The following is a 15,187-nucleotide window of genomic DNA, read 5'->3' as shown; positions in this document are numbered from 1 at the left end:
CAATAAGAACCAAAAAGAAAAAGTTTGTAGAAAATTTTCGCCTTTAAAAACGTGTGAATATACTCTAGGAATTCATATTGACAGCGAAAGATTAGCATTGCAGACAAACAAAGACGACTCCAACTTCTCCGAATTTTTCTATATCATGCGAATTTGCGCTTGTATTAAAAAGAATTGATTTTATAAGAGCTTCTTCTGTTTTCTCTGAAGCCTTAAATGGTTCATTTTGGATTCATATTTTCCACTCTTCGTGAGAGGTTCTTCAGACCAAAAGTGAGGAGAAGGCCATACGTTCCTAGTTTGTATTTCTAATCAAAACCCACTAGCAATAATAGTGTTGTGTTTCTTAATCCCAATTCTTGAATTGGAAGGGCCATACGTTCTGAGTTCGGCCTTGAAAAGGCCGCACGTTCTTACCTCATACCCATTAACAAAAGCCACTAGCAATAATAGTACTGGGTTTCTGTATGTTCTGAGATTGGCTGTGAAAAGGCCACACTTTCTTAGCTCATACTCCTAATCAAAAGTCACTAGCAATAATAGTGTTGTGTTTCTTAATCCCAATTCTTGAATTGGAAGGGCCGTACGTTCTGAGTTCGGCCTTGAAAAGGCCGCACGTTCTTAGCTCGTACCCATTAACAAAAGCCACTAGCAATAATAGTACTGTGTTTCTGTATGATCTGAGATTGGCTGTGAAAAGGCCACACGTTCTTAGCTCATGCTCCTAATCAAAAGTCACTAGCAATAATAGTGTTGTGTTTCTTAATCCCAATTCTTGAATTGGAAGGGCCGTGCGTTCTGAGTTCGGCCTTGAAAAGGCTGCACGTTCTTAGCTCGTACCCATTAACAAAAGCCACTAGCAATAATAGTACTGTCTTTCTGTATGTTCTGAGATTGGCTGAGAAAAGGCCACACGTTCTTAGCTCATACTCCTAATCAAAAGTCACTAGCAATAATAGTGTTGTGTTTCTTAATCCCAATTCTTGAATTGGAAGGGCCGTGCGTTCTGAGTTCGGCCTTGAAAAGGCTGCACGTTCTTAGCTCGTACCCATTAACAAAAGCCACTAGCAATAATAGTACTGTCTTTCTGTATGTTCTGAGATTGGCTGTGAAAAGGCCACACGTTCTTAGCTCATACTCCTAATCAAAAGCCACTAACAATAATAGTGTTGTGTTTCTTAATCCCAATTCTTGAATTGGAAGGGCCGTACGTTGTGAGTTCGGCCTTGAAAAGGCCGCACGTTCTTAGCTCGTACCCATTAACAAAAGCCACTAGCAATAATAGTACTTTGTTTCTGTATGTTCTGAGATTGGCTGTGAAAAGGCCACACGTTCTTAGCTCATACTCCTAATCAAAAGTCACTAGCAATAATAGTGGTGTGATTCTTTATCGAAATCAGTTGATAAGACAGTTAATAAATAGAATTCAAAGAGGTCAGATAAACCTAAGTCTAATATGTGACCAGATATACAAAATGGATTGTTCGCATCTGAATTTTGTGTTTTATTTTCAGTTGGGATTTTTAAATCCAGTTGCCTCTTGGCCTTTTTGTGTGAGGCTTTGAGTTTGGTTTAATTGATGCTTTGTTTGTTCAATTTCCTCACTTATATAGATTTTTAACGGACTTGTTAAAAATGATCTACTGTTAAACTCAATGGGGAAAAATATTATCAATGAAAAATAGTGAACAGAATTTCAAGAAGTCTTTTCCAGTAATTAATGTAAATATTAAACTTGCTAAAAGGAAGTTTTTCAAGGAAAAGTAAAGAGTCATATTAAAACTTAAGAGGAGCAGTAAAAATTCTCAAACAATAAGAAACTAAAATGAACAATTATTTCATACTCGAAACAAGTATTAATTACGACAAATAGAAGTTTGAATACCCTCACCCCAGCTTAATTTCTAAAAGATATTGTGCAATTTGTTTTTTTTATTGAAAACTACATATGTTTTGAACAGTGTGGTTTAATTTTTCGAAATATAATTGAAAAGTGGAAAGAAAATAAGATAACCATAGTAATCAATATGATTGGAAAGAACTGATGAAAATAAACTTAATGTTTCAAATCCATTCATAGAAATTTCCACAATTCAAGATTCTAGATTTTATTCTTTATTTTTTGTGTTGTATTTACAAAAAAAAATGGTTTCAGTAGAGTGCAAATGACGCGTTAATCTTTAGAAGGTCTATTGATGGAGGGTAGGGGTTGCAGTAGCCAGTAGCCAACCTTCTGTTTGTAGAATTTCTGTTCGTTTTAATTTTGACATGACTATTAGTTTGTTGACCCTGTGTTAGAGCAGTGGATTGATGTCTTTTTGGCAATAATATGAAAAAAACTTCGTTTTCTTAAAGAGTTAAAGAGGCTGCGTCCCAAAGTCGAACCTTAAAACGTACAGGAATTAGGAGAGGCAGTTGGGGGGCTACCGCCCCCTAAACCCCCCGCTTTTAAAGACTCTTTTGTACATGTTTTTTGTTGTGGGGGGCGGCCGCCTCCCTAACCCCCCGCTCTTGGCTTCGGAAAGGCCCTCTTTTAATTAGCAAAAAATTGAAATGAATGAATAATGGAATAACTTCGAAAAATGTTAAACACAAGAGGACAGGAGAACCATTGCGCCGAAACTAGTAATTAGTAACAATGAAGTCCCCCCACAACAAAAAACCTGTACAAAAGAGTCTTTAAAAGCGGGGGGTTTGGGGGGCGGCAGCCCCCCAACTGCCTCTCCTAATTCCTGTACGTTTTAAGGTTCGACTTTGGGACGCAGCCTCTTTAACTCTTTAAGAAAACGAAGTTTTTTTTCATATTATTTCTGTACGTTTTTCTACAATCCATGCTGGATTTAATTTAATAATAATTTTCCATGTTTATTTTCTCGCTTTCTGTATTAATAAATTCAAACTGACAAAATTATCTAATTTTGATAATTTTAATAGTTTAGCAGCTTAATTAAAAATTTAGCAGCTAGTGGTTTTTACCAACCCTCCTCCGGTTTATGGGCCCAGCGTGCTTCCGCTGCGCCAAGCTGCTGTTATGCTTGTTATCAAACAAGTTATTACAGTAGAAAATTTCACCAACGGCTTCAATTAGGAAATCAATTTAAATGGTTCTTTTAACTTGCTTCCATCAAGCCTTACCCCCGCTTCAGTATAAATTCTTGTGAACATTCCAGTATGTAATTCTGATCACACGTTTCCGTGTTTATTTTCTCCCTTTCTGTATCAATAAACTCAAACTGACAAAATTACCTAATTTTACAAATTTTAAAAAATTAGCAGCTACCGGTTTCGATCCACCGACCTCTGGGTTATGGGCCCAGCACGCTTCCGCTGCGCCAAGCTGCTGTTAGTGTAAGAGTTTTTCAAACAAGTGATGTTATTACAAGAGAAAATTTTACCTTCAATGGAGAAATGGGTTTTTCTAAGCTAGAAAATCGGGGGGTTAAGATTTTCCGACGAAACTTTCCAGGAAAATTACTCGGAGAATTCCGCGTCGAATGAGTCCTCGTACACCCAGATCCGATGTCGGCTGTAACCTGTAGGCGTCTCAGAAAAAACAAAACAAAAGAAGAATATGAACATTAAGTGGCTATGCGTGGTGTCTGGAAAACAGGGAAGGAGTTATCGGATCGAGCTGAAATTTCGCGGATAAGCTCCTGGGCCCTAGGGGACCTTAACTTGTGAATTTCAGCATCGGACAACGTTAAAGGGGGGCTGGGGTTGACGGGTCGAAACTTTCGGCCAGATTTTCCCCATGAAGGAAAAGTCGGAGGGGGATGAAATTTGGCAGGTTTCTTAGTTGGAGCTCGGGCTACGAAATGCATCCCTGTCCATCCCTCTGCGACCACTGGAACCAAAGATCGCTTAACATTGTCGTGGTTCGCCTCTTTAAAGAGGCACGAGTGTGCCTCCTTGATACTAGGCCCAGTGTTTGGCCTCAAGTCTGCTCAACAGACTTCTTACCTGTTTCTGTAAAAATAAAAAAAAGACTCGGGCAGTGACTGGTTTTAAGATTTGTGCAGGGGATTAATTTATGCTTCAACGAATCAAAATTAATCTATTAGATATTGGATATTTGTTTGCTTGTATGATAAATAAAAGGATGTATTGGAAAACTGCAATAGTCTATGTTAATCTACAATCCTAATTAAAATAGGTCATGTCAAATAGAAAGTTATTTCTATTAGTAATATATGCACAAGGGCTCGGCCCGTATTAGTAAGGGGAGTAGGGCTGTCACAGCATTTTGGGCGCATGGCAATCAGAAAGCTCATAATGCAATTTCCTATCAAGGATTGAATATTAGGTGTTGTATGATTAACTTATAAAGTTTCATTAGCATTGCCCCCTACATTTTCTCTCTATCTCTCACTTTTTATTTTCTCCGCCTCTATGTTATATCTACCTTTCTATCTTTATATTTTTTTTAAATTATTTTCCAGTTATTTGCGTACTTTGATCAGCTCCTCTTCATGGATATACTACTGATTCTGTTCTCTATAAAAGAGGATTCGGCTTCTTTTTGTTTTTACGTAAAGTTTATTGAATAAAGAATTAATTCTTTGTTTATATAGATATTATATATGATGCTCCTTAATATATGCCGGACGGGCTCTTTGAGGGAGAGGTATCATTGGGCTCTCCTGGTGAAGGAGGGGTCGAAAGTTCTTAAGCCGAACTGGCCAGACACGACAATAAACAACCAAGAGAGATAAAACTCTACAAAAAGAAAACTTCAAACGAGACGACGGCCAGTAGAATTGAAAGACTAAAACAACGCGGATATTTCGCCTGTATCCAAACAAGGCGTCTCCAGCACAAGATAGAAAATTAAAAGAAAACTAATCTAAAAACCTAAAACCCAACTTGTAAGCTAAAACCCAATTCTTTTAGACCTAAAAGTGTTGCTTCAATGTTAGCTTACAAGAGGATTATTTCGCAACAGAATAATTAACTAAGTTTCAATTTTCATAATTTTTCCTCAGTTGCTCTTTGATTCTCATTGAAGTAACTCAAATAGCTGCCTTTCCCTACGTGGATAAGTAGCGACAATTGCATTTATTATTATTTGTGGTGGTTTTATTTGTTTTTAGTTTTCTTTTTATCTTGTGCTGAGGACGCCTTGTTTGGATACAGGCAAAATATCCGCGTTGTTTTAGTCTTTCAATTCTACTGGCCGTCGTCTCGTTTGAAGTTTTCTTTTTGTAGTTTTATCTCTCTTGGTTGTTTAAGGAGGGGTCAAATTATAAATAAGGTAAATTTTTGGTAATTATCTTTCAAGGTCGATTTGTTACATTGTTCGATTCCTCTATGCACCTATGATGGTGTTGTTAATTACTTAATTAGTTTTAAATGAAGTATATATCTTCTCCCTTCCTGATGCTTTTAGTTTTTATTACGTTTTGTGTTGACCCTACCCAGTATGTTAGGCTGATTTCACCCACTATCTTTCATTCGGTGGTGGTGTTGCTGGACTTTCGTATGTGCGTGTAGATTCGCTGAATATCATTGTATATTTATTCTTGGAAATTCTTATATATATACGTAGATACTCCTTGATGAACACAGGTCTCAGTCTAATGAAGAGAGATGTCAGGGACTTTTATCAAAAGCAAGGGTGAGTGCAGAATACGAACAGGTGGATTTTTAGGCTATTATTTTTCAATATCCTTTTTTATCATTCTTCGGTCTCTTTTTTCTTCTCCTCTATGCAGGTGTGATGATGTTGTATTTTTTTTAAGTATTTTCAAAGGGAATATACACTTTGTCTTCTTTTAGTATTTCAATATTTTTTGCTGATTTTGCCCAACATATTACAGGGTTATTCATCCAACACAAATGTTTGTGGGACTGATCTCATTCGCTCTTGTCGTTGCTGGATTCTCGCATGCCTCTGACGCGCATTCGCAGATTACATCTTTTAAGCAGTCTCACCCTCTTATTTGTTTGGCTATTTTTCTGGCTGTATTATATCTTCTATTCCAGTTCGTTGGATCGCTTCTCGTCTTCCTGCTTGGAATCCTGCTTCCTATTGCTGGTAATTATTTTTCATTTTCCCTTTTTTATCTTGACGCTACATTTGTACCTAGATGAATCCAGAGGCAAAACCTTGGATAGATTTTTTTTTAAGACAATTTATGTAAAAAAAAAGAAGAAAATAATATGTACTTAACACCAAGTTCTGGAATTCTATAGATATAACTACATAAAAACATGTTGGTTGAAATAATAAAGTTTTGTGCATTATAATTTTTTTTTTTAGAAATTATTTTGGCAGGAGGAGGGGGGATCCATTTTCACCGAGGCATTAGTGTCTAGAGTCAAAAACCTAAGATATAATAATTGATTTTTATAAAAAAAAAGATAGGGGGGGGGGGGTGAGTAGATGGATGATACTTACCTTTTGTTTTCTTTTTTTATGGCACTTGGTATTAACCAAGTGACATATAGCAATCACAAATTCTGTCGGTCCCGGTTTTGCTACTTTAGGCACTTCCAGGTAAGCTAGGACGATGAAATTTGGCAGGCGTATCAGGGTTCGGACCAGATTAAATTAGAAATAGTCTTTTTCCTGATTTGACTATCTGGGGGGTGGGGGGTCCGTTAATTCGGAAAAAATAGAAAAATATAAGTATTTTTAACTTACGAACGGTCGATCAGATCTTAATTAAATCTGGTTTTGGAAGGATATCGTGTCTCAGAGCTGTTATCCCAAATCCCGACCGGACCTGGTGATATTGGGGGGGGGGGGAGTTGTGAGGGGGAAACCTAAAATCTTGGAAAACACTTAGAGTGGAGGGATCGGGATGAAACTTGGTGGGAAAAATAAGCACAAGTCCTAGATACATGATTGACATAACCGGAACAGATTGGCTCTCTTTGGGGTAGTTGGGGGGGGGGGCGTTAATTGTGAAAAACTAAAAAAAAGTCAGGTATTTTTAACTTAGGAACGGGTGATCGGATCTCAATGAAATTTGATATTTAGAAGGATATCGTGTCTCAGAGCTCTTATTTCAAATCCCGACCAGATCTGGTGACATTGGGGGGTGGAGTTGGGAGGGGGAAACCTGAAACTTGGAAAACACTTAGAGTGGAGGGATCGGGATGAAACTTGGTGGGAAAAATAAGCATAAGTCCTAGATACATGATTGACATAACCGGAACGGATCCGCTCTCTTTGGGGTAGGTTGGGTGGGGGGGTTAATTCTGAAAAATTAGAAAAAATGAGGTATTTTTAACTTACGAACGGGTGATCGGATCTCAATGAAACTTGATATTTAGAAGGATATCGTGTCTCAAAGCTCTTATTTTAAGTCCCGACCGGATTTGGTGACATTGGGGGGAGTTTGGGGTGGGGGAACCAAAAATGATGGAAAACGTTTAGATTGGAGGGATCGGGATGAAACTTGGTGGGAAAAATAAGCAGAAGTCGTGATTTACATAATTGGAACGGATCCGCTCTATTGGGGGGGGGGGTTAATTCTGAAAAATTAGAAAAATGACATATTTTTAACTTTCGAAGAAGTGATCGGATCTTCATGAAACTTCATATTTAGAAAGACCTCGTAACTCAGATCTCTTATTTTAAATTTCAACCGGATCCAGCGTGATTGGGGGTAGGGCAATTGGGAAGAACCGGAAATCTTAGAAAATACCTAAAGCGAATACCTAGACCGGATCTACTCTCTTTGGTGGAGTTTGGGGGGGGGGTAATTTTGAAAATCGAGGTATTTATAACTTACAAAAGGGTGACCAGATCTTAATGAAATTTGATATATAGAAGGACCTTGTGCTTTAAAGCTCTAATTTTAAATTCCGACCAGATCCTGTGACATTGGGGGGATTGGAGGGGGAAACCGGAATTCTTGGAAAACGTGATAATTGGGTTATTTTTATCTTACGAATAGATGATCGGATCTTAATGAAATTTGATATTTAGAAAGAATTTATGTCTTAGAGCTCTTATTTCACATCCCGACCAGATCTTTTGACATTGGGGGTAGTTGGAGGGGGAAATCTTGGAAAAGACTTTGAGTGGAGGAATCGGGATGAAGCTTGGTGGATAGAATATACAAATGTCCTTGATACGTGATTGACGGAACCGTACTGGATTGGATCTCTCTGGGGGAGTTGGGGGGAGGGGTTCAGTGATTTGGTGAGTTTGGTCCTTCTGGACGTGCTAGGACGATGAAAATTGGTAGGCGTGTCAGGGAGCTGCACAAATTGACTTGATAAAGTCGTTTTCCCAGATTCGACCATCTGGGGGCTAAAGGGAGAGGAAAAATTAGAAAAATTAGGTATTTATAACATACGAGTGGGTGATCGGATCTTGATGAATTTTGATATTTAGAAGGACATCGTGACTCAGAGCTCTTATTTTAAATCCTGACCGGCATTAAGCCTCTTATTTTCCTTTTAAATCAATCTTTTGATTCATAGAATTTTGTTAGAGCTCATACTATATGATCTCCTGGCTCTTAGCTCTTCATGCCTAGTCACAAGTGCCATATGAGCTCTTAGCTCTTGTTAAACATAAATAATTCTAGTCCCAAAAAAAGGCTAGAATTAGTTTTGTTTTTAAAGGTTTGGACCTTTCCATACTCAATGAAGCTGACGATGTACTGAATTTAAGTAGGACTGTACTGTCTGTGGAAGAAAGTTTTTCTCTGCTTAGTAGAGAATATGCCGAAATTGGTCTTAATTCTCATGCTTCGAAGAGCGAGGTCCTTGCTTTCGGCAAATCTGTCGGTGATGTTGGATGCCTACAGTTAGGAAATCAGAGTGTTCAATTATCTGCTTGTATCTGCATCTCTGTCTCCTGATAAGGGATATTTTATAAACGACAAGGGCTCTTCTTATCTTTCATCTAAGTGAGAAACTTAGAAAAGTGTTTGGTGTGCTATTTGCTGCAAAGCTAGTTAGAATAGGCATATTCATGTCCGTGTGTTCAACGCTTTTGCGATGCATCATGTCCTCGCTTTGACTCCGTTTTGGAATGTGTTTACGGCTACTGATAAAAAGACTATTAGATCTCTATATTTCCGTTTCGCGAAATCTCCCTTGTGTATACCCCTATGGGCTGGAAACAAAACACTAGTGTCAGCCGACGGGATAACTGAACCACTAACCGTGTCTGAGGAGTGTCGTGGTTGCTATTTTTCTAAGCTTGATGTGACAAACAGCCTCCATCCTGCTATGTGTTAGTAGAAATATTTGAATCTATTCTTTGTAGTATATATTTCTTTGTGAGCGTGTTCTTTGTTTTGTTCTTATGGGACTTCGTATTTACCAAGTGACATATAGTGATCGCAATTTCTGTCGGCCTCTCTGTCTGTCGGTCCCGGTTTTGCTAGTTTGGGCACTTCCAGATAAGATAGGACGATGAAATTTGGCAGGCTTATCAGGGACCAGACCAAATTAAATTAGAAATAGTCGTTTAATCGATTTGATCATCTGGGGGGGGGGGGTTAATTCGGAAAAATTAGAAAAAAAGAGTTATTTTTAACTTACGAACGGGTGATCAGATCTTAATTTAATTTGATATTTAGAAGGATATTGTGTCTCAGAGCTTTTATTTTAAATCCCGACCAGATCTGGTGACGCTAGGGGGAGTTGGGGGGGGGTTATGTGGACAAATTAGAGAAATGATGTATTTTTAACTTACGAACGGGTGAGCAGATCTTAATGAAATTTGATATTTAGAAGGATCTCGTGTCTCAGAGCCCTTATTTTAAATTCTGACTGGAACCGGTGATATTGGGGAAGTTGGAGGGGGAAACCGGAAATCTTGGAAAACGCTTAGAGTGTAGAGATCGGGATGAAACTTGGTGGGAAGAATAAGCACATGTCCTAGATATGCTATTGACATAATCGGACCGGATCCGCTCTCTTTAGGGGAGTTGGGGCGATTCGCCAATTTGGGCACTTCTAGATAAGCTAGAACGATGAAAGTTGGCTGGCGTATCAGGGACCACACTAGATTAAATTAGAAATAGTCTCTTTCCTGATTTGACCATCTGGTGGGGGTGAGCGAACAAGATAGCTGAGAAGAATTTTATTTGCCGATTAAACCAACGATTGTTTTTCTTAAGTATGGCTTGTGGTCTAGGGGTATGATTCTCGCTTAGGGTGCGAGAGGTCTCAGTTTTGAATCTCGGACCACCCCAATTTTTACATGAAGAAGATTCGAAACTAGATACGTGATCAATATAGCGATTGCTGAAAGATGGCAGGCGAATCACAGACCCTACCAGATTAATTAGAAATAGTCGCTTCCCCGATTTGACTATCTATGGATTGAAAGGACGGTTAAATTGGAAAAATTAGAAAAAGTGAGGTATTTTTAACTTACGAACGGGTATCAGATCTTAATGAAATTTGATATTTAGAAGGACCTTGTGTCTCAGAGCTCTTATTGTAAATCCCGATCGGATCTGGTGACATTGAGGGGAGTTGGAGGGGGAAACTGGAAATATCGGAAAACGCTTAGAGTGGAGAGATCGTAATGAAACTTGGTGGGAAGAAGCACTTGGCTCTTCGCTCTTCTGACCTCGTCACAAGTACCAAATGAGCTCTTGACTCTTGTTTGTTGTTGTTTTTGTCATCTCATCTACTCCATATTGAACCCTTGTGTGGTTTTTTGGTTAATAAAGATTTTGATTGATTGATTGATTGAAATGTTTCCTAGACTAGGGAAATCATCCTTGAACGCCTTGGGAAAAGTAGTCTATGCAGCCTTCTTTGTCATACCTAACGTTTAATTTCAGTAGTTTAACATTTGGACTGAACTTTAAATTCGTGGATTGTATAAACATGAAACTTTTAATAAAAAAGAAACAGATATTTAATTTTATGGTTGATTACGGAGTGCTTTGCTCTTTTCCCACTCACAAAACCGCTGAATAAAAATAACCAAATAAGTAATGAGTAGTTGATGGTGATGAGTGGGTTAATCAAAATTATGATAATAAACATAGGCCTTCACTGGTCAGACCTTTAAGGGGTGTGAAGAGTTCAGTTTGACAAGGTTGGAAAGCCAAATTGGAAACAGTTCATGTAGGGCACCATTTTTTTATTCTTGTGAAAGAGAAAGAGGGAGGGGGGTCGACAATTCTTTCATTGGTGGGGGGGAGGCAAGACCATATCCAGGGGGTTTGGGAGGTTTGAACCCCTCATCGACATTTTGTCCGTTCGTAAAAACGCTGCAAAAATGCATATAAACAAAATTTTGATGTGTTTTTTTAGCATTTTTTTAAAGATATGTACCCCTGTCCCCTAAAAAAGACCGCCTCCAGAACAAAAATCCTGGATAAGGCCTTGGAGGAGGGACTTTCCTGTCCATTCCAGTGTTGTCACAACATCCCTATTTATTGGCTTTTGGCAGAATTTAGGTTATTAGTTGTCGTTTCGGATCCTTCTCTAGCGCAGGTCTTCAAATAGAGGCGCACACACCCTTGGATGGACTGGATTTCTTTGTGTGCTTTCAGAAAGAAATGTTTTTAGACTTATTTAGTATGGTACACTTAAAGAGTAATCGTGAGTTCTGGTTATCCAGCTGAAGGTTAGCATAAGTTTTCCCTCTTGTTTAGCCGAAACAAGTTCTCTGAGTAGGTTGGAATGAGTTGCTATCCCCGTAATCCCCTGGTGGGGATCTCTCCCTGCCCACCTTGGAGGTAGCGTAAATCGTATAACTTTGAAAGACAAGTCTGACGGACGAGTTTTGGTATTTTAGACTGGTTATTTTTGAAATTGAGGGACATGGTTGTTAAAAGCTGATAAAAGTTCTTTTTTTTAATAGGTAAATAATTTTTAATAATTTTATAAACAAATTTAAGAAAATTAAAAAAATATTACTTGGATCAATTTTATTATATTTTTTACCTGTTTTTATAGTTTCATTTTGTTTTTAGTAGAAATGGTTAGAATTTTTTTCTATCATAATCCGATAGAAAAATTAAGGAGAGGTTATAAAAAATGGCTTCGGATTTTTTGGGTATTTCTCTGAAGATTACCGTGTGATGAGGAATGATTTCGTCTTTGAAGCTTAACTTTGTGACAATTTTAGTAGGAATAAATCACTGTCTTTTAGAAAAAAAGATGAGAGCTCACTATTTTCCTAAACCAAACTTTTTTTAATCAACATCGCTGCATTTACAAATTTTATGTATACTTAACTTGAAATAAGGTGTGACATTTTTCTCCGGCATTGTATTGGTCAAGCCAAATGAACGCGAATTAATTTGTTACGATTAGGCAATGGGACTATGAGGGGGCAGGTAGGCCAGATCAGCAGTCAAGGTAACAACAAAAAGGTGAATAGCTTTAAATATAAAAATGGAATTACATATGTAATAGGAATTATATATGTGGGATTAATGGTCAGGAATTTTTATTTTATTTTTTGAAGGAAGGGGGGTTGCTTGGAGGTATCCATTTTTTATGTCTTTAGATACAATTAGTCCCAAAGTAGTTACAACTTATCGTAAAGCTAACCGCAATCAGCTATTTTCAAAATTTGAGCATGTACTATCAATGGAAAGTTAAATTCATGCCGTTTTTTTTGTATCGTAATTGATTTAAATGTCAGTTTTCATTCAAGTAAAGTTGTAGCTTTTACGCAGTTGCTTCAAAGAGCGATGAATTGAGTTCTTTTTTTTTTGTCAAATAAAAAGTTATAAGGACAAAGAAAAAACTGAATAAAATAACATAAAGCAAAATGACATTAGTTTTTGTCATTCAACTCATTTTTACCCTCAAGGGTTTGTGGTAGTTATGGTTACTAGACAAGATACTGATATAACCTTTTGCTGCTGTGTTGGCCTGTAGAAATTGCAGCTGCTGTTCTGGCCTACTCCATGGACCTGGATTTTTCCACCCTAGATTTTTCTACTCTTCCCCCTAGGTTTGAACCTTTTGCTGCTGTGTTGGCCTGTAGAGATTGCAGCTGCCGTTCTGGTCTACTCCATGGACCTAGATTTTTTCACCCTAGATTTTTCTACTCTTCCCCCTAGGTTTGAACCTTTTGCTGCTGTGTTGACCTGTAGAGGTTGCAGCTGCTGTTCTGGTCTACTCCATGGACCTGGATTTTTCCACCCTAGATTTTTCTACTCTCCCCCCTAGGTTTGAACCTTTTGCTGCTGTGTTGGCCTATAGAGGTTGCAGCTGCTGATCTGGTCTACTCCATGGACCTGGATTTTTCCACCCTAGATTTTTCTACTCTTCCCCCTAGGTTTGAACCTTTTGCTGCTGTGTTGGCCTGTAGAGGTTGCAGCTGCTGTTCTGGTCTACTCCATGGACCTGGATTTTTCCACCCTAGACTTTTCTACTCTTCCCCCTAGGTTTGAACCTTTTGCTGCTGTGTTGGCCTGTAGAGGTTGCAGCTGCTGTTCTTGTCTACTCCATGGACCTGGATTTTTCCACCCTAGATTTTTATACTCTTCTCTCTAGGTTTTGAACAATAAAGCTGAACAGAAACAATAAATTTCCCCTCTCGCCAATTTTAGAAAAATGCATTTCGCCGTCCACCCCTTTCCTTGTATTTAAGTTAATTGTTGTTATTATTTGTGCCTAAACTTTTTCAGCCTTATTCAACCTTAAAGCAATGGTCAGTTGAGCTATTTCTTATGGTTGGTTAAATGTGGAAGCAGATAAAATGTGAACCACTATATAGAGGTTGTAATTAAATAAAACAGGAAGCATAAAAATGTTAAATCTTTGCGGGGTATTCCTTGAAATAAGGAAAAATCTCTTAATAGTGCTTGTTGTATAAGTTTTATGTTTTTGCTTAATTTACTTGAGAACTCTGTATAAAGGATACTCAGATTGGAGTATAAAAAGAATTGGGTGGAAAGTAGAGTAGATACGCATGAAGGCTTGGGGCCTTCATGTCCGTACCCCCTTAATTTAAAGTAGTTTAAGATTTTGCCCTGAGCTTCCTACATTTTGTATTATTCGTGAACTTTTGAGTTTTTCGCAAGTAAGCAATTTTTGCTTCTTTTTTTCTCAAATTGTCTATTTCCTGCGGTATATTTATTTACACTATTTTTCAGTATCTTTTGTTCATGCTTCGTTACGGCTTCGAAATTTGAATAACAAGATTGTTAATAAAATGGAGATGGTTGGATTGAAGAAAACGCCAATGGGGGTCATTCTTGGGACTTTTGGAATTGAATATACTCCGTTTCAGTAAGAAAAATCGGCTGTGAAGATTTTTGTGAAATTTTATTTCTTCTTGAATTATTTTATTCACCTATATATACAATTCCTGGACATGACTATTTGTCATTTGTAAAAGATGAAATTTCAAGAGGTAATTTGTACTGCTTCTTTAACCCTGTGAAGTATTGAATTGAATCCATTTTATTACCTGCTAAACTTGTTTTTGTTTTTTCTTGTTGGAATGTTAATTAAATACTGAAACTAAAATTTTTGTTTTCTTTTTGGAAGCTGATTTAAGAGCTTATCACATATCAAAATTTTTACGGTTTTTCTTGAAACCTTGGATTTCTTTCTTTTGCCTTGGTATCAATTATCAAGTTGTGATAATTTACTTCACGGCCAACTTTGCTTCTCATTATTCTAGATGTCCTGTCGGTCAAACCAGATAAATATCAAGACTTGAAGCTTCCCCGCTAACTGTACGGGGATACTTCTTATCACTCTAGGGAGTAGGTGTTGATATTTTTTGCGTTTATAGTGGCCAGCTTCCTATATGCGGCATTTTGGCTACTTCCCGTGCCAGAAGTCTAAGCACTATCAAACGTTAAATAAGAATCCAGAAAAGTTTACCAGTGGACCAGTCATGAATCCAAATTTTTTGTTTTCTGTGCCGGAGGGGTCAATACCGAAAAATCTAGGGAAGGAAATATTAAAAAAGCAGATCTTTTTTTAATTTGGATAAAAAGTGTCCTATAACTCACGAAATTTTAACCAGCGGGAGAGGTCCAGGCCATGGGGCTGTTTATTCCCCCTAAGCACATCCACTTCATGGACCTTTTTAATTCATTTTGCAAGTGTTGTAACTTATCTGCTGCAACTTCATCAACAGTATGAAGCCATACGTTGTTAATTTGTGAGATAATTTTAGACAGGACAGAATAGGATAGACTATGCATGACGAATTACAAAAACAAATCAAGTGAAGAAAACAAACGCATAAAAAACGAGGATATTATAACCCGCTGTATAAATA

The 15,187-nt window shown here is 37.7% G+C and overlaps 1 protein-coding gene across 4 annotated transcripts in view; it reads left to right on the top strand.

Annotated features, from left to right (window-relative positions):
- LOC136026606 (PRA1 family protein 3-like) overlaps window positions 1-14,421 on the top strand; it is a 42,604-nt gene extending 28,183 nt beyond the window's left edge. For all 4 annotated transcript variants that reach the window (XM_065703328.1, XM_065703329.1, XM_065703327.1 and 1 more), the window contains exons 3-4: window positions 5,817-6,034; window positions 14,046-14,421. In XM_065703328.1, the coding sequence (XP_065559400.1) occupies window positions 5,817-6,034; window positions 14,046-14,185 (358 nt within the window). In that variant the 3' untranslated portion in view covers window positions 14,186-14,421. The remainder of the gene's footprint in view (window positions 1-5,816; window positions 6,035-14,045) is intronic.
- The last annotated feature ends 766 nt before the right edge of the window (window positions 14,422-15,187 follow it).

The sequence above is a fragment of the Artemia franciscana genome, chromosome 4 (genome assembly GCF_032884065.1).
Source record: "Artemia franciscana chromosome 4, ASM3288406v1, whole genome shotgun sequence".
In the NCBI taxonomy this organism is placed as follows: Eukaryota; Metazoa; Arthropoda; class Branchiopoda; order Anostraca; family Artemiidae; genus Artemia; species Artemia franciscana.
Note: the sequence above shows the minus strand (reverse complement) of the source record. Positions and strands in the feature narration are given on the sequence as shown.